Source organism: Salvia hispanica, chromosome 2 (genome assembly GCF_023119035.1).
Source record: "Salvia hispanica cultivar TCC Black 2014 chromosome 2, UniMelb_Shisp_WGS_1.0, whole genome shotgun sequence".
Classification (NCBI taxonomy): domain Eukaryota; kingdom Viridiplantae; phylum Streptophyta; class Magnoliopsida; order Lamiales; family Lamiaceae; genus Salvia; species Salvia hispanica.
Window position 1 is genome coordinate 21,236,860 of NC_062966.1, and position 20,372 is coordinate 21,257,231.

The following is a 20,372-nucleotide window of genomic DNA, read 5'->3' on the forward strand; positions in this document are numbered from 1 at the left end:
ACGGTTTTAACCCGAATGGGACTGTTAAAATCATAAAAATCGGTCAAAATCGAGTTAAAACCGTTTAAAAATTGACGGAATTGTTAGTGTAGGACCAATTGTGATCCGAGTTAAAATATTCATGATGCAAAAATTCAAAAGATAAAATATAAGACTAAAATCATAAAATGGACATATGTTCAGTAACAGTTGTGGTCTTTCTCTTGTTTTAATTATACAACTTTCCACTTGGGATGTATATATTGGAGAAGGTAATAAACATAATTAAAAGCCACTTTCCATTAGTAAATTAGTAACTGCAGCAGCCAAGAGTTGTTTCAACACGTAACAACTTCAATATATATATGTAATGAAATCACTCATTATGAAGATGGTTTTTGAAAATTCTAATAGACATCCTGAAACTCTGTATCCAAATGCAAAATCTTTTTTCCTTTTGATGCCTGCAAAATTCAATTCCTCAATTTCTACTAATGGAAGATTAGTACTCCTCGAATGGAAGAAAATAATTATTTGTAGTTATTAAAACTTTTTTTCATACTATATCTATTTCCCAATTATGAAAAATAACAGTAGTACTACTACTCCATTAACATAGCATATCGTCTCCAAATGGTATAACTGGCCAATGTCGCCTGAATAAATAATTTCATATACTCGTATATAGAACGGTTGAGTTTATCTTAAATACTGCTAGTACTATATGCATTGGAAAATCCTTTTTATACAAATTAAGTCTAAACAACCATTATCAAATAGTACTCCTATGATCGCACGAGGCTTGTTACATTAGAAATAGAAATACTCCACATGGTGGACAGTTGAAGTAATTGATTTCAAAGAATAACTATAGTTAGTAAATGAATTCGATTAGAATTTAGTACTACTATAAAACGTAACGAGGTACTCCATCCGTCCCCAACTATGTTGAGTCATATTCCTCTTTGGGATGTCCCAACTAAATTGAGTCATTTTCTTTTTTAATAAAAAACTAAAACTTCCGATCACTTTTACTTTATTCCACCAAATACTTACTCTCTCTTTATCTTTCTTACTTTATTCTTCTCTTTTACTTTTTGACACAATATCTTATTCTTTGTGCCCAAAAGATTTGTCTCAACTTAGTTGGAACGGATCTTGTATATTTGTTTGACTAATTAAAATATGAGTAATAAAATAGTCCCTTTTATCCAATGTTTTGCTATGACTATAAAAACATGAAGCTTCTCTCTAATATGCACGTTTTGCAACTCGTACACTACATAGATTCTCTCTCTTTATCAAAAATCAATTCCAACCAGTCCGAAAGCCTCAATCCATTTCCACCAATTACACACAGAGCTTGTTACACACAGTTATCCATTCCCATTTACATTTAGCCTCTCACTCACACTTTCAAACCCACATTCCTCCCCAACACCATGATGCCGAGCTTCACCACCAAAACCACTTCTTTCCTCGCTCTATCAGCCTTAATCCTCCTCCTCTTCACATCCCTCTCTTCACCTGGTACGTTTTATCAACTGGGATATGTCCAAAATCACATCTTTTGCCAACCCTTTTCATATGTCTTGCAGGTGCGGCTGACGGCGCCGTCGTTCCGCGGCGCTCTGTTTTGGGAAACGAAACGGCTTTAGTGCTTGCTGAGGAGAGAACGCGTAGGAAGGATCCGCTTGATAACCTCAACTACTACACAGGAGGCTGGAATATCAGCAATGAACATTACTTTACTGTAAGAGCTTCTTTGTTTTTGCCTCCTTTGCTTACTGTCTTTGTAACAGATACTACTAGGAGTATATTTGTTGTTGAGCAATTTAGTTTTATTTACTAGGTTTGACTAGCTAAAATTGGGGCTCAATTGTTTCAAAAGGTTAACTTTTTAGTGCTGCTTCATGGGATATTACATCAAGTTGAAATTGTTCAAAGAGATTCTTTCTCAGTCTTAGATATGTTGTCTAGAAATTGCTGAGGTAGATAAAGATTGGTTCATATAGAATTGTCTGTTTTTGTGATGTTCGAGTTGTGCCTTAAACTTGGACTTGGTGAAAAATGATGTTTACTTGTTCAAGTATCTAATTAGCGTCTTAAAGGTTTTAACTTTCTAGCTATTAAATTGAACAAGTTGTATGGCTTGAAAATTGAAATAATTGTTTTTTTCCCTCTATTTTGATGCAGTCTGTGTTTTACACTGGCTCTACCCTTACCCTTATTGCTTTAGCCTGGTTTGTGCTGTTTGGGATCTTCTTGCTTCTGTCGTGTATGTACGTCTGCTGCTGCAGACGCCGCACTTATGGCTATTCGCGTGTTGCCTATGCACTCTCGCTCATTCTCTTAACATTGTTCACAGTTGCTGCTGTGTAAGCCTGCTCCCTTTTGAACTTTATGCCATTTCTGCTCGGACTTGATCTGATTCATATTGCCTTCTCGTGCATCAGAGTTGGTTCTATTGTTCTTTACACCGGCCAAGGGAAGTTCCACGACAGTACAAAAGATACGTTCGAGTATGTGCTGGGACAAGCAGATTCCACTGTTGGCAACCTGAAAAGCTTTTCGAGTTATCTCACTTCTGCCAAGACGGTTGGAGTAGATCAAGTTTTTCTTCCTAAAGACGTGCAGAACAACATTGACAAGGTCAACACGTTGGTCACCTCTGCTGCCGACACTCTTGAGAGTGCAACGGAGAATAATAAGGATGAAATATTCAAATATTTGGATGATGTGTGAGTGTATTTTGAGCTAACTGCTTTATCGTTCGTATTTTCCTCACTGTTGTACACATGTCTTACTCTTATCTTGGTTCCGTTTAACGACTTACAGGGGGTGGACTCTCATTATAGTAGCTGCTGTAATGCTTACCCTTGCATTTCTTGGTTTTGGTAAGTTCTGATTCCTTCAATTTGTAGTTTTTGGAATGGTGATTTTCCAAATAAATGATGTTTGATGATTAGTTGATTTGTGATCTGGTGCAGTGTTATCCGTTTTCGGCCTACAGTTTCTCGTATACATGTGAGTGAACTTCAAGGATACGTTCCATACATTAACCTTCTGTTAACTTCAGTTGCACAATCTCAAAATCCTATGCTATTCTTCGTAGATTGGTCATCGTTGGTTGGATCATCGTTGCACTCGCTTTCATCTTGTGTGGCGTATTCCTTGTTCTTCACAAGTAAGTGTCGTCTACACAAAGAATCTTTCCTTCTTTCCTGTTGAAATGCTAACTAGCCACATTTTTGTTATCTGTTAGTGTGATGGGAGATACCTGTGTGGCCATGAGTGATTGGGTTGGTAACCCGACAGCTCACACCGCGTTAGACAAAGTCATCCCGTGTGTGGACACAGCTACCGCTGAAGAAGCTCGCTCCCAAAGCAAAGAAGTGACCTTCCAAATGGTTCAGCTCGTGAATGGGATCATCGCTAATGTATCCAACCGCAATCTACCTCCTGTCGTTGGACCTTTGTCGTACAACCAGTCCGGCCCTTTGGTGCCTCTTCTCTGCAATCCGTATAATCCCGACAAGACAGACCGTAAAACATGCAATCCTGGTGAAGTTGGCTTCGCAAATGCAACACAAGTAAAACTGCTTATCCTCAAGGTTGAGCCAACTTTACTCAGCTGAGGCTCGTCTAATGTCTCGAATATGGGTCATATGGTGCAGGTTTGGAAGAATTACGAATGCCAAGTTGCGAACAACAAATGCACGACAGTAGGGCGCCTAACGCCTAGTATGTATGATCAAATGAGTGGAGCTGTGAATGTGAGCTACGGGCTGTACCACTACGGGCCGTTCCTGACCAACCTAGTGGACTGCACGTTCGTACGAGACACTTTCGAGGCAATACACAAGGATCACTGCCCGGACTTGAGGCTCTACAGCAGGTGGGTGTACATTGGTTTGTTGATGGCCTCTGTTGCTGTGATGCTCTCTCTCGTGTTTTGGGTGGTCTATGCACGAGAGAGGCGACACCGCAAGTATACGAAGCAAGCTGATGCTGCGACTCAGGCCTCTTATGAATCCAAAGAGCCCTGAGATGGTGAGGATTTGCATCTCCAACTTCACTTGTATAGATCTTTTTTCATTGAAGATTTGAGTTTCTTAGCACTATTTTCACCAGATTAACTGATTAAGTAAGAATTCTTGGTGAAATTTTCCTACTAATGGTTTGTGATTATTTCTGATATTTATCAGCTTGTGTTTTAGAAATCACAAATTTGACAAACTAACAGCCTTGAGCCTTCTATACATGTATGGTTAAATTCTGAGTTACATATGTATTTCTAATTTGATCAAATATAATTATGATTCCACTCTTCATAAAAAAACACCTATATTGAAAACTTACATGGAGTACTTGATTTTAATTTTATATAACTAAAATGCATTCATCAAATTATTAATCACACATGATCAATCAAATGAAATGTGATACAATGATCTAAAATTATCAAGATTTGTGGACCCTCTACTAACAAATTATGTAGTAGTATGATTTTAGAGCACTCCCAATGGGCTCGGCGTTAAACTCGGCGATTTTTCGCCGAAAATCGCCGAGTTTTTGCCGGCCAATGGGAAGAATTCGGCGAATTCTCGGCGTTATTCCTCCCGAATTAACGCCAACCGGCGATCCATCGCCGAAACATCGCCGAATCATCGCCGCCCACTGTGGGCGCGATTCGGCGATGTTCGGCGATAATTTTTTTTTTTTTTTTTTTTAAACGGCTATATCTATAATTCCACCACTATAAATACTTCCTCTTCCTCCTCCATTCATCACACACAATTCTCTCAATTTTTCAATCTCTTATCTCAATCTTCAATCTTCAAAATTATGAGCTCTAGTAGGAAAAATTCTCGAAAAAGTAAGGGTAAGGGCAAAGAGTCGAGTTCGCAAATTCCCAACACTGATGAAGCAAATGAGCAGTGGATGAGCTCGTTGTTGTCGATGGGTTCTCCTCCCGGCCAATATCCATATGCGGGTCCGTCCCCATTGCAGACTCCTACGCCACGCAGACTTTCTCCGTACTTCCAGTCTACCCTCAGCATGCCCTTTCCAGCCGACGATGTGTATCGCCCCTAGATAGTCACATCGTTGTTCGACACCCCTGGATCAACCCCAGGCGACGAAGAATCTCAGGCCGCGACGTACACAACGGATCCGATACTCAGCACGGACGACTACGAGGTGGAAGAAACGCCCGCCGAGCCGCCTTCCAGGAGCGGGAAGGGGAAGGCGCCGGCGTCGACGGCTGCGACTGATACGGCTTCCGATGAGAAGCCGAAGCGGACAAGGACTACTTACACTCTCGAAGAGTCCGAGCTGATAGCCAACTGCTGGGCGGACACGACGCAAGACCCGGTGCGCAGCAACTACCGGACTGAGATCATGTTCTGGGCGCAGGTTACGGAGAAGTACACGACCAACAAGACTACCTCGATGAAGGACCATGGCAGTGAGGCGATCCGCCGGCATTGGGAGCGCCTCATGAGGGACTGCGCCCATTTCAACGGTATATATTCTAACTTGATGACGAACATGACGAGTGGCCAGAACGAGCACATGGTCCGAGATGAGGCCATCCGGATGTATAGTGGCCAGTTCTTGTCGAAGGGCTTCAAGTATTGGAAAATCTATGATAGGCTGAAGGATCTCCCCAAATTCCGGACGGAGATGCACAGCGCGCTGCACGGGAAATCGGTGCGCTCGCGACTTAGCGGTGCGGAGAGTGAGGGCAGCACGATCCCCATCGACTTGTCTGAGGATGGTCCGCACGAGCGCCCTGTGGGAGCGAAGAAGGCGAAGGGGAGGCGGAAGGGGAAGGGCACATCGTCAGATGCCCAGTCGGAATCCCCGTTCTTACAACAAGCCACGTTCTCTTCCAATGCCGCCACTCTGGCGCAGTTGTACACGCTGTACTTCACCGACGGCGGAACCCCAGAAGAGAAGCAGTCCCTCTGGTCGACCATCCAAAATATGAAGATCAAGATGGGCCTCTCGCCGGACGCTCCTCCCTCTTAGTTTTTTAAATCCTTGTTTTTTATGGTTTTTTATTTGTAGTTTTTTTTTTCTCGTTGTATTATATTTTCCAATGATTAACACAACGACGAATTGTTCATTTATAAATCTATTTAGTAAACACATTTGTAGGGAAAATTAAATAATATTAAAAATGATGATGTAAAAATGAAATGTTGAGTTAGGGAGAAATAAGAGAGAAATAAGGGAGAAACCATTGGAGCAGTTGGCTAAAAGTTGGCTAAAAACTGGGGATAAATTTTGGTGCTGATGTGGCGCTGATATGGCAGGAGTTAGGGAGAAATAAGGGAGTTTTGAGGGAGAGCATTGGGAGTGCTCTTACCGACTTTATTATTACAAAAGCTTTGCTTAAGCCTCAAGAACCACTTAATTATTTTCATAATTATTAGACCTGACCATGAGAGATGCTGGTGAAAAACGGACAGCAAGAAGCAAATTTATTTCAAAATTCAATTTTAATAATTCAATCCATCAGGTTATAAAGCCCAGCTGGCAATTATATGTCTTTTTTTAGTTGTTTTTGTGTTGCTTTGGTCCTTATAATGAGCCCACCTAGTTCACCAGCTGAATTATAATACTGGATTATAATGATAAATTATTAAATCTCCTCTGATTTTCAGTCTCGTCTCAAAGTACTATATATAGAGAATTTTTCATAATTTTTTTTAACTTATATATAAAAAAAATCATCATGAAGCAAGGAATTTTAATATAGTCAAACACGTCAATATTGAACTATTTAATTTGTTGTTACAAACTCATTGGTTGGTTTAGTGCTATCAGATTTAGAAAGCGACGCTTATGAGACCAAACGTAGTGAAAAAGGTAGTTGTTGACGTCAAAAAATCATATAGTAGCTGCTACAAACAATAAAATGGAGAATGAAGAATTAAATTGAATTTTAACACCAAAGAGACAAACCACTACTATATGATGTGGTCGGCGTTAGCTAAAAAGGCCGAATTTAATGGCATAATCACAAAATATTTAGAGCCTTAAAGTTTTTAAAACAATCTAAAAAATTAGATGGTAATATTAGTATATAAATTATCGATGAAAATAGCAGCAAAATTTTCCTAACAATTAATATGATAGTGATTAGTAACCAATATTTCCAATTCCTACTCCAATAATGTAGGAGTTGTAGCATAATTAATTGCATTCAGTTTTGAGCCATTCACAACTCAATCACGAAATAAAGATAATCTAAACGCTGGTTTGACCCATTTAATGGCTCTTGGTATTTATTTCATTATTATTTTAGAGGGAAAGACTTTATGCATAATTTTCAAAGTAGAGACTAAGACCACTTTGATTTGAAATTTGGTAATCTTGAAATGTCTTAATTCTTAAGACATTAAAATCACCAAAGAATTATTCAACCATCTCTCCCTAACCAGTGCTGACACGTTACAAATATATCATCGAATAATATTTATTTTGAAGCCGCAAGATTCCTTGCAAACTTCAATTTTCCGTGCCGGCTCATGTGCTTTTTTCGTGGTTGGTTAAAATCAGTTACACTTGATCCAATCACTAATCAGGATGTAAAAAGTTTATCTATTACTCATAAAACTTCGTGTATTCATAAAAATAATTTCTTTTTTATTTTGATCCATCCACTAAAATTAATCTCAAATTTATTTAGGAAAAGCTTTTTACTAGTAAGTACTATTTTTCTCTTCTTTCTTCTACTTATCCATTTTTTCCTTTTTCTAATAATTATGAGACTATTTGTATACATGGAATGAGTAATATTGTCGATTGATGGAGTGGGTTAATTAAAAATTAACAGGCGAAAAATAGCAAAAAAGAAAGTTTTCACTTCTCTTTTGTATCTTGCATCTATAGTATTTCTGTCCCGGTGGATTTCTCTCTCATTTACTAAAAGTATGGAATCTTAGGTTATTAATTGGACGAATATCGGTCATTCCGAATTTTTTTTTTTACTGATATTCAAGAAAAAGGTATTCTAGAAAAGTTCATAGAAAATCGTCTTCTTTGAAGAAATGATCCAGGAATGAGACTATTTTTTATACATTCCGAGTAATATATTATTCATAAAAATGCAAAAATCGAATTTTCCACATTAATACCATTAACAATTTGACATGTTTTCATCCAAATAACAAACTAGTTGATGGTATCTGCAGGCCTAAAATATGTTCCTTTCTTTTCTAGGTAGTTGTCAAATCTCTAATCTCTAGGCATCTCAAGTGATTTTTTCCTACTACTTTTTGTAGTCTTTTAAATACTTGGCAGAAAGCAAGCAAATATTGTCAAAAGAAGAGGTGGGAGATTTGTGTTGGACAGTTATCAACGAATAAACATGTGTCGGCCACGTGGCAGCAACACATTCGAAAAAGGATGCTATAGTGCGCCATGTGCCGCTCATCAACACCACATATTGTTTCTGATTTATTTCAATATATTAAAAATAATTATAATGCTAAGTATGTGTTGATTAGTGGTAGAATGATTAACTGAGTGTAAATGTTTAGAAAATTCAGCATTGATTGATGATAAGTATATTAAACATATATTGTATTTTTACGAAAAAGGGTTGATTACAATTAAACAGCAACTTCCAACATGAATCATTAATTTAGTTTACAAATCTAAAATCACTTGCCGATTTTAAAATTAAACATACTCCATAATTTATCCCTATATAGATTAGTTCAATGAAGAAATTAGGCTTTAATTTATTAAAATTTAATGGAAAGAGATGTTGATAGAAAAGTACTGGTCACTGCTACCAGATTCATATGCGCTGCATTGAAATTGATGTTGATGTCAACATTGTGGTCTCGTACCAATGGTTAGCTCAGCCATCCATACATACGTTTAGTCCATTCGCATTCGATTATACTCCAAGTACTCGTATAACTTTTTTTCCTCTGACCATCCACAACGTTGTCTCTTATCCGTCTCTTAACTGTCTCATCTTTTTACTATTCATGGACCCTACTGTACTTTTAAGCTCATCTCTTAACTAAGAGACAACACCTGCATTGCCCTCCATCTCTTAACCATCTCTTAACTATTCATTCAATTTCATTTTTTATTTTTAATTCCAACATATTCAATTAATAAAAACACACTTCATTGAAATAAAATAAATATTACAACTTAAAAGCCTAAAAAATAGAAAAAAAGTACATAATTTAAAATCCTAAAAAATAAAAAAAAAACACATAATTAAAAATACTCTAAATGAAACTATAAAAACTACTCCGCCGGTGAATCATCATCCCCCGAAGTCGGCGGTGCAGCTATACCAAGTTGAGCTCTCATATACTCAATTCCGGCCATATGGGCTGCAACTTGGCCAGGATTCATTTTTGAGAGGTCCGCCATCGTGGCGACTAGGTACATAGACATTAGGGTGTGCGAGCCCGTGCCCGTGCCCGTGCCGGAGCCCGAGCCCTCGCCCGCCTGGCTTGGTCCGCCGCGGCCCATCCCTCTCGCTCTAGCGCCGCCTTCGCCGCCTTGGTCCCTTGCGGCCGACGTCGTGCACCGGAAGAAGACCCCCCTGCATCATCGGTTGGCGTGCCCTCACGTGAGGTGTTGCCTTCGCCGCCATCACTAGACGAGTAGTGGCCATGCGTCGTGCGCTTCGTGCGTTTCGAGCCCGACTCGACACCGCCAGCCCACCTGTCAAGGTGGTGAACTTGCGACCAAACATCGACAAGCTTGAAATCTTTGCCGACGTCGTCTTTGAAGACCCGCAACGCCGCTCTCAGAATGTCGGCTCCACCGGCTCCGCTTTGATAATTCGCCTCTTCTCCCCTGTATATCGCGCAAAAATTTTTGACATCTTTGTCGCTTCGCTCCCAATGACTGCGGAGCATCTTCACGTTGCGGGGAACGGTATTCGTCGGCCTTCGTGCGTTGTAAACTTCGGTGACTTTTAGCCAAAAACACTTGTGGGTTTGTTGATTCCCCGACGACAGGATCGTACGAGACGCCGATCCAAGCGTCGTACAGAGCCAATTTCTCGGCTTGGCTGTATGCATGACGCCTGTCGTCTCCCACCAGCCTCTGCATCCGCTGCCTCCTCTTCCTCCTCGGCATTGACGCCGAGATCGAGGTTGATCCCTGCCGGAGCCGGAGCCGGAGCCTCCACCAATTGGCCGGTCGGGCAAACTGCGTTCAGGCGCCAAAAAAATCTCTCGGAATTTGGGATAATCCCGGCCATTGCCGTACCTCTGGGAGGGGGACGATAGTATGCATCCACATCAAAATGCGGTGTTTGGTACGCCGGCGGGGTGGTCGAGCCTTGGGTGCCCGGCGACAAACCGGGAGTACCCAAACAGTTGTACATGCTCGCCCAATCGTCGAACGAGTTCAAGTCGAACCCGACGGAGCGCCGCCTGCCGGAGCCGCCGCCGCCTGGAGTTTCCATCGCCGGACATTTTTTCAACAATTTGAGAGTAGTGTTTGTGTGTAAAATGGAAGAGGAATGAGATTAGTGTTTGTGTGTAAAATGGTGAATGGAGTATGAAGTATATTTATAGAAGAATAAAAAAAAAATGAAAATTCGACCGTTTTGTTCCCAGCGGTCATTTGACCGTTTGAAAAAATATATTTTTTTTTTATTAAATTCGAATTTTTCGAATTTATAAAAAAAAATATTACGTCATAATTACGACGCCCACTCGCGGGCCGGCGAGTGGGCGTCACGCAATGCTCCAGCGCGCGCGTCGTCTCGCCAGCTCGAGGCCGGCCTCGCCGGGTCGCGTCGCGCGACGAGATGTCTCGTCTCGTCGAGACGAGACGAGCCTCGCAACGCTGACTCGATGCTGGCTCGTGTCGTCGAGACGAGATCGAGCCCGCGTTGCGGATGCTCTAAGGGCATTCATAATAGGGTAGAATAGACGACGCCCTAAGCCTCGCCCTACGCATCACCACATCAGCATTTTATCCTCCGCCCCTTCCACCTACAATGTGGCGGACTATAGCCCGTCCTAAGCATTTTATTTATTATTTAAATATTTAAACACTATAAAAATTCATTAATCATATTTTTTATGTTTGCAAATATATCAATTAGCAAGAATAAAAATTAAAAACACCACAAATTAAAGGCATATCCTATTGTCAGTATTTATTTTTTACTGTATATTTTATGTTTGCAAATATGGAAATCGTCGGAATTCATTATTGAATTCAGAGAGAAATTGAGATGAGGAAGAGAGTGGAGTGAAAGGTGTGAAATGAAGTAAAAAAAATTGATGATATATAGAAGAAAATAAAAAAAAAATAAAAAATGTGTGCATAGTCCGGCCTATAGTCTGCCCCCTGCAATGGGCGGACTATAGGCCGGATTATGCAAAAATGGGTGCATAGTCCGCGGACGATGCATAGTCCGCGGACTAAGGAGTGGGCTTAGGGCGGGGTACTGCAGTGGCGGACTAAGGGGCGGACGATGCATCGTCCGTCGCATCATCCGCCTCATCGTGGATGGCCTAAACGTTGTTTATAAGTAATTTTTATTCTAAGTTTGAAATTTTAGACTTGTTACGTACGTGGTTTGCTTTTACATATTGCCCTCTTGAATAATCATTGGGGCTTATATTGCCCTCTTCTTGATTATTTGTGCCAATTAACCTCTGACTTTATAAATTGGCTCTTGGTGTTTCATTTATGGAAGACATCATCAATTCAAGTGTATGTTATCATCTCTGAAATATTAGATGCGACTTTAGACCAACATTTATTATTGAGAATTAATTTAAATAGATAAAAATATTAAATTGTTTATTAATAGTATGCCTAATTTCTTGATTATTTTGGACTAACTTGGTTGATTTTATTTCCCTGAAAGTGATACGATTTGGGATATCCTAAAATTTCAATTTGTTTAGCAAATAGTGAATTAATCTAAACTATTTTTTAGGTAAATTAGCAATGAGTTTCTAGAAACTTATAGTAAATCGTATTTGATGCAATAATACATTAGAATGGAGTTAAAGTGAAGAAACCGAAGATAAGGTGTTGAAAGGGAACAAAAGTAATGTATGTCATACAGCAATTAAGATATTCCTTCACCTTTTGCCTTTCTTTGATTCTTTGACGACTTCTTAATTTTTTCATTAATTAATATAGGAGTATTTCGTTAGTGGTCCTTTCCAACAAGTTTCTCCTACTAAAAATATGATAATATTAAAAGGGTACCATGAAGCTTAAAATAATACGAATCTTGCTTAGTTAATCAAGAACAAATTCAGTGGAAAAAAGATTGCACTATGATAGCTTTTATAGTTATTAATATTGTTTCATGTCAATTTATTGGGTTCAATTAGATTCAAGTAATCTTCCCTGTTATTGTTGTGAGCCTTGTATACGTTATGTATATATTTTGCTTAATTCTTACTACTATTTAATTGCCTATCAACGGTTTATTATAGTTCTAGTATATACTTAAAGACTTATTTGAAATTAGAATTTAATACTCCAGCTTCAATAACATAACCAATTAAGACCATCATAAATGTGGAAACAAATAGTACTCCCTACAACAATTAATGTAAGGCAAGTTTACTTCAAAGCTATTAATTCAATCGCATTTCATTATTGTAAAACTAAAACTAAATAAATACTCTATACTTTCTGATTTGCGCATAGTAATAGTTTAATAATGGACGTTATAACTTATAAGTTTTTAATTCAAAATTAGTAAAGTGAGGTAGAGATAAAAAAAAATATATTAAAATATATTAGTGAAAGATGATATATATCGTTCAAAGAAAAACTTTAATAATAATAAATAGAGACTAATTTTAATCGATAAATTAAAATAGAAAAATATAATAACTATTTTCCATGGAGGGTGGGATAGTTTATTGATGTTCTACAAAAATATACCCCGCTTTAATATGTCATACTTGGATGTATATAATCATATTGATTTTGCTTTGACAGAATATAATCATATATTCCTTAAAACATTGCCCATTTCTTTCTTTTGCCTATTTTAATTAATGCTAAGTAATTATTTAGATATTTCTTTTAATTGTAATTGTAATTGTAATTGTTACTTAATTTGTGTATGAGTCATATTTAACTTAATACCTACTACCCCCGTTAAAAAAAGTCAATGTTAGAGCCACATGAGCTCCATTGTCCTTCATAAAATTTCATCATAAATACCAGTATGTGATTTTGTTTTTGCAATCTCTAAATTTGTCCCCTCTAAAATGCTTATAATTCCTCTCTATATATATTTGCTTCCCATTCAAAATTGTATTCTTGGCTCCACCCTTGAAATAAATTGATAAAGTGAAGAGAGAATATAAGCAAAACAGTATAAGATTTATCAAAAATGAGATGAATAATATTTCGAGAGACATACTAATATAATACTAGTATGAACCATATTTATTGAGTTATGCCATCATTTATTAAGGTCAATAAAATTGATTTTGATGAGCTGGTTTCTATACATATAGGATCCATAATGTGGGATACACTTGAGTTTAGTCATATATTTACTGTGACTTGATTTTACATTAATCATTCTTGACAAATTTAAAATAAAATTGAAGATGAAATTCCACTTTCTCCCACCTTATAAGGGATAGGAAATTTTGTAGTTTCGATTGATCAATTCGAATTTAAGATTCATTAAAAAACTAATTAACTCCCTAATATGAGTAGGGGCCAAGGACTCATTCCAAGCGTTGTCACTTATTTCGTGATTTATATAATCCATAAATACAATCACACACGCGTACTATACACTGAATTCATAATAATCCAAAAAAAAAAATTTTGAAAAAAAAGTACTCCTAAATTGTTCATATTACATTTTCCGAAAAAAAAAGTTCCATATCACATCATTTATACTGCTATATAATAATATAATTAATAACAAAATTAATTTACAGTAGTATAATTTAAGTAAATTTTAAATTGGAAAATACTATGTACTTGTACTACATTATCTTCTTTTTTTAATTTATAAAATCGTGCCGGATAAAACATGAAAAACTTGTAGAAGAGGAAAGTAGATAAATTGAAATTGGAGCTATAAGAAATAAACAAAATTGTTGAGGTTAAAAATGAAGAGGGGGAGTTTGGTTTGTGTGGGGCTAGAATAGGGCAACCGTAAAAACAAACATCATGGGACGTGTCAGATAATGAAGGTAGGAGTCCACATTTCTTGTGACATTTGGCGTATAATTCGGCGCCTCAGGAATTTCACCCCGCCTTCATTACTTCTGCGTGACCCTCACGCTTTTTCTCTTACTTTTTTAATCACTCTACTAATTGTATTTTACTGTTGTTGTGGGACCAATTTCATAATTTCAACTTCTGTTATCAAAATTCAACATTTCATTCATATGTAAGTAGCGTGGATGAGTTCTAATTAAAGCATCAAACTTTAGTAGGACTATAAAGCACTTTTTAAATATTTAAATAAATGGTTATTGTTTAGTAATATATATTGAGTTTTTTTAACTACTATCGTGCAATACTAGCTTAGTTTTAGGTCGAAAAATATATTTTAAAAAAAGTTAAAATTTAATTATATCTTGTATATGAAAATTGATGCAGAAAAACTACACTTGAAATTTAGACGAAACATTTTTCATCCATATTCAAAAATTTAAATATGACAATATAAAGCAGTGTTGAGATTTTTTAGCTACAAGAAGATTTTTTATATGGGATGCTCGAAAGTCAAATCCATAATAATTCAACTATTGAATTATGTATTCTGCTGATTAAGTCTTTATAATACTAGGATGAACTAGAGATCACTACACATGATAATATCACCTTATCTCCATTTTTTCCGTGGACGAAATCATAATAATTAAAGGATTATGAATTATTAAGCTTCCGACCTAATATTCAGTATATATCTTTCAAGCAATTCTATTATTGATCATTTAAGCCTATCAAGTTTTACTTTTAGTTTTTAGCAATATTAAAGGCCTGCAGTTATATCTAATTACTCAAAACGTGACATGATATTATTGGATTATGCACATTTGCGATTTTCTTGACCATATCCATCGTTAATTGCATTACCCTTGCAAAGTTACTTTTATTGAGTATCAGGAAAAGAAATCTTATTCAAATATACAATGTATTGTTAATTGGGTTCAAATTCGCAAACGTTTGATAACTTTTTAATTGTAATACCATCCATAGTCAGACTCTCACCAATGAATTATTATTATTATTATTATTATTATTATTATTATTATTATTATTATTATTATTGTTATTGTTATTGTTATTATTATTATTATTATTATTATTATTATATTTACTTATTATAACTCAAAATTGTTTTACGATCACTTAATGATCAACTCATCTAGAGAATTAATCCTCATGATATTCATAGAGAATTAGGGGTCAACATCTAAATAAAAGCCACAATATTGAAGTCGTTATAACCAACTATTATTGGACACATCAAAATTTTAGTGATTAAAACACAATTAATTGTATCCAATTCCACAAAGTATCCTACCAAGTCAATAATGAGTACATTGAAAGTTCATAAATTAGTCCTTAACAAAAAGAATATTGTAAATTATCACTCACCACTATAAAAATATCCAAGAAATTTACACGAATACAAAAAAAGTATTCCTAATTCCAATAGTATATTCTGAAGCGCTTAACCATCACGGCATCGGAGCGCGTGGCGCGTTCAGTTTCTGACAGCCCATTGCTTTGTGTGTGGCGCCCACAGGAAAATCTTATTCCACCTCCATATCGTAACCAACGGCCGGTTCACACGGAATTCCCCAAAACACCCCTACACTTGACCATAATTACTCGACTGCCACCGCCCAACCTCTCCTATATAACCCTAGCTTCCTTTGTTATTAGGTTTGCCGAAATAGAGACTCAACCGCCCCTTCTAAAATTCCTTTCCCCAATCTTTTCCGCTTTTTCCAGAATCGCAAAAAACGCTATTTCCACTCCAAGGTACAACCAATGGAAACGTCTTCCAGAAACAGATCCTCGCACGGTACAACCCTCCACAGCCACTTCCAGCGCTCCCTCTCCCCCTCCGGCCGATTCTTCCCCTCCTCCATCTCGGCGTCTTCCGCCGCGACGTTCTCCGCCCGCTCCGATCCCCGCACCGGATCCGACTCCGTCCTCGCCCGATCCACCAGCCCTACCCGCGTCAGCCTCGGCAGATCCGTTTCCCCGTCTTCCTCCGTCCGATTCTCCGCTCCCCGGAGGCATCCGATCGCCTCTCACCACCAGAAGCAGCAGCAGAGCCACCGCTCCCTGCCGAAGAAGACGTGCATGTGCTCCCCTACGACGCACCCAGGCTCATTCCGGTGCAGCCTCCACAAGAACAGCATCGTCCCCGGCTACGGAAGCCAGGCGTCGCCGTCGCCGTCGTCGTATCGGTCTAGCCATCAATTGAATATGCGGCGCTCGGCGATGACGAATTCGCTCGTGCGAATCGGCACGGTGGAGGGGGATTTGGTGAAGAGAGCTCTCGCGGCGCTGATTCGGCCGTCGTCGCACAGCTTGCGCCGGCGGCACGACTTTCAACCGCGGCCGAGCCGGCTTTCCGTCATGTCGAAAGCCGATGGGTTATAATTTGAGGAAAAATTGATTTCTGTCGTTTTTTGTGTACAGGACTGACTCGGTGAGTGACGCGCTGAGTGAACTCGGCCGATTTAGCCGGTTTTTTACGTGGCTGTGGAAATTTTGAATTTGGAAAACCCTCTTTGTGTGAGTTCTGCGGTTGTAGTAAATGAACTCATAGCGGTTTTCCTTTTTTTATTTTATATTTTATTTTTTCTCTATTTTATTAGCGGTGAATTGGTATATGATTGAGAATGGGGTTGATAGTAAAATTTAAGATTTTAAATTAAAAGCAAATCTAATTCTGAATCATGTTTGAGCAGATTTGCTGCAATTTTGGGAAATTTGTAAATATAGAATTTAAGTTCATTTTGTTGTTCCGTTACAAATTTTTTTTAATGTGGTTTTTATTTATTTTATTCTTTTGTAAAGTTTTGTCTAGAGGTATCTGGAATGCATAAAAATTGGCAGAGATCTATGATCCAGATTTACTGACCCAAAACTGAATAAAAAATTCTTTATTATCTGAAAGGGGAAATAGGAAATTCTAATTTATTTAAACAGGATATTAGGAGTATATTTTAATGATAAAAGTTCATCAAGTCTGCTCAAAATTTGGGTACTCTACATTGCACCTTATACTGCAGTGACATACAAAAATGACAAATTTCGTACTAGAAACATAAATTGATTGAGGTATGTTATTCAAACTAAATTTGAATTTTGATTTCAACTAACTGTACATGTTGAAATTAAAATGTGGAGTACTTTCCGATTTTAATTCAAATTTATTTTTTTGGTTAAAGTTTAAATTATATAGCCTTCTTTCACGAGAAAAATTTAGTGGTCCGAACACGTAAATGCAATGTGTCCACTAATTATAATTGCAAAGCAAAAGAAAAAATAGGGAATATTTCTACAGTAAGTGATTAATGGATGTGCCTGTAATATTTGCATGCCACTTAGACCATCTCTAACGGTACACTAAAACTCATTTTTAGTGTAAATAATTTCTCCAACCATACACCAAACTCAAACCCTTTCAATGGAATAACATCAAATATGGTGTTTATTCCAAAATTTTGTTAAAGAAATACTCAAAAATGGTGTAAACTTAAAGATGGTGTAAATGGTTGGAGTAAAACTACTTTTTGGTATGACATATACTCAAAAATGTGTTTGAATTTTTCGTAAATGGTTGGAGATGGCCTTAGAGCATCTCCAAGGGAGAAAGGTAAATTGAGAAGGTATATTTCTCATTTACCTTCTAAAAAAATAAGTATATCTTCTTAAAAAATAATGTACTCCAAGGAAAGAAGATAAATTAAAAAGGCAAATAAAAATGACTATCATTTTACTCTTTTTACCAAAAAGAGTAAACATACATTCTCAAAATGAAAGAAGGTATAATATCTCTCCATATACCCTTTCCATTGGAGCATGGTTTTTTTTGAAGAAAAGGTAAATATGGTAGTTATTTCCCTTTACCTTTCCATTTACCATCTCCCTTGGAGATGCTCTTAGTAATTAGTTCATCAGTAATTTTCATTTTTAATTTATTCCAAATAAGTAATTTTCGTTTTTAATTTATTCCAAATAAGACAGTATATTCTATTTTCATAGTACTTTGTAAAAAGTTTCTCCTCTACGTTTTTATAAATGTATTCAACTATATTCTTGTTTTATTATTCCCTCCTTATGCTATTAAATGTCTTATCACTACAAAAACCTTACTCCCCCGTTCCCTTTTAAATGTTCCATATTTGACAAGTACGGATTTTAAGAAATTGTTTGACCTTTTAAAGGAAAGTGGGTAGAAAAAGTTAATAGAATATAAACCACACTTTTATATACTCCCTCCGTCCCAGATTAAGAGTCACTTTTTGGCATAAAAGTTCGTCCCAGTTTAAGAGTCACTTTTAGAATTTTCCATATTTGATCATACAATTTTACCTCATGCTTCATCAAAATTACATCAAAATGCTATTATCTACATTAAAATAAACCAAAATAAAAATCAAAAGTCAAAAGGGACTCACCTTCAACCAACTCTACCATCTCATTTCATTTATTACACATTCCACCATCTCACTTCACACACTTCAACTCTTTCTTAAAATCCGAGCCATAACAATAAGTGACTCCAAATATGGGACGGAGGGAGTATTAGTTTTATAATAATTGTGAGTAGAATGAATTAGTGGGATATCTGATCCATTTAATAAAAGTAGTACAAGTGAAATCAAACATTTATTGGGGACCGTCCAAATAAGAAAATATGAGACATTTAATATGGACGGGAGGGATTATATTTTAAGAACACAAAAATTTAGACATAATTACTTGCGTTGAAATTTTTTTAAAAATATAAACAAGTAGAATCCATCTTTTACTAACTTTTTATAACCACTTCTTTTACAAAGCCGGTCAAAAATGCGACATTTATTGCCGGATGGTGGGAATACAATACACTTAAGATTCTGTTTAAAATAGCATGTCATTTGACAATATGACCATTATAAATTGGAGAAAAAGAATATTTCTTGAGATTCGAACATTTTTTCCTTCTTTTTCAGTTCTTTTTCCTCTTGTGGTTGAATGAATCAAATGATAGTGTATGAATAACAAAATGGGTGTGGTGATTATTCTCCTATACATAGATGGTTATTTGAGAATTTAATTTATAATTGGAGTATTTTTTTAATGGAGAATACTTCACTTTTTATCAAAAAGTAAAAGTGGGAATAAATAGGAGAGGGGTATGTTTGAGGAAAAGGTATTCCTAAAAGTAGGGAATAATATGTGAATGTGCGAATTTAGAAAGCATAAAAAATAAGTAAAAGTACCATTCCAGACAGTATGGAATAATATGTGAATCTGCCAAACTAAGAAAGTTAAAAAAACTAATTGGAAAGATAGTATTAATGTATACATTACAAAAACCAATTAATGTCTTCAACTAGTAGTCCAAAATCTAGTATGTAGGGTCTCAATTGGTTGTATGGCAAATTATAATTTGAAAAAATAAATTCCATAATTGTATCGAGTGGGTGGAAGATGTCTAGAATAAATGAATGAATCAATAAATTAAAATAAAAGAATTGTTTGGGAGCATGTGAGCCTGTAGGTGAAGGGCCATGTTTCATGGAACGGATACAATAATTGTGGGAGGTGTGGATTTGTTTATTCCATAAATAGATCAAAGTGTGTATATATATGATATGAGTAATATATTTAATTAGATACATAATTATATTGCCTTCCACAGGTGGTATCAATTAGTAGACTATATATATTTGCATATGATGTTTGGCAGAGATGTGAAGGGTGATTGATTATAATGATACATGTTATTATGTGATATCAACCAAATATCATCATTAATTTCAATTGTTGTGGTTTGGTCAAATTTGCCTATCAAACTAAGATTAGAGAGTCTAACTAGTATATCGGTTCATTAAAATGTGAAGTAAAAAGTTTTAAAAATTAAAAGTGTTTTTATCTAAGAATATCCTTACTTCGTGTCTTTTACTTCAAGTTCATATATGTACGTTAATTTCATCAACTTCGAGTATGATTAAATTTTGTTATTTATATTGTACATGTTCATAAGGTAAATTATAAACCGAGCTGAGCCGAGGTGAATTTATCGTCATTGTAAAGCTTGGTTGGTTTAGTACTAATCCGAGTTTCAAACACTGTATTTATCAAATACTTTGAGGCTCATAGGGTTATTCGAGTCAAATCAAACCTTTTAAATATAA

At 36.5% G+C, this 20,372-nt stretch overlaps 2 protein-coding genes across 2 annotated transcripts; both read left to right on the forward strand.

The window, feature by feature from the left end:
* Positions 1-1,256: 1,256 nt before the first annotated feature.
* LOC125204381 lies at positions 1,257-4,218 on the forward strand. Its single transcript, XM_048103037.1, has 9 exons — positions 1,257-1,509; positions 1,578-1,732; positions 2,176-2,357; positions 2,436-2,720; positions 2,818-2,876; positions 2,970-3,006; positions 3,095-3,166; positions 3,245-3,572; positions 3,657-4,218. The coding sequence occupies exons 1-9, from the start codon at positions 1,422-1,424 to the stop codon at positions 4,026-4,028; spliced, it is 1,578 nt and encodes a 525-aa protein (XP_047958994.1). The 5' UTR covers positions 1,257-1,421; the 3' UTR covers positions 4,029-4,218.
* Positions 4,219-15,885: 11,667 nt separating this feature from the next.
* Positions 15,886-16,977, forward strand: LOC125203848. Its single transcript, XM_048102338.1, has one exon. It carries the CDS (start codon positions 16,000-16,002, stop codon positions 16,618-16,620), a length of 621 nt encoding a protein of 206 aa, XP_047958295.1. The 5' UTR covers positions 15,886-15,999; the 3' UTR covers positions 16,621-16,977.
* The last annotated feature ends 3,395 nt before the right edge of the window (positions 16,978-20,372 follow it).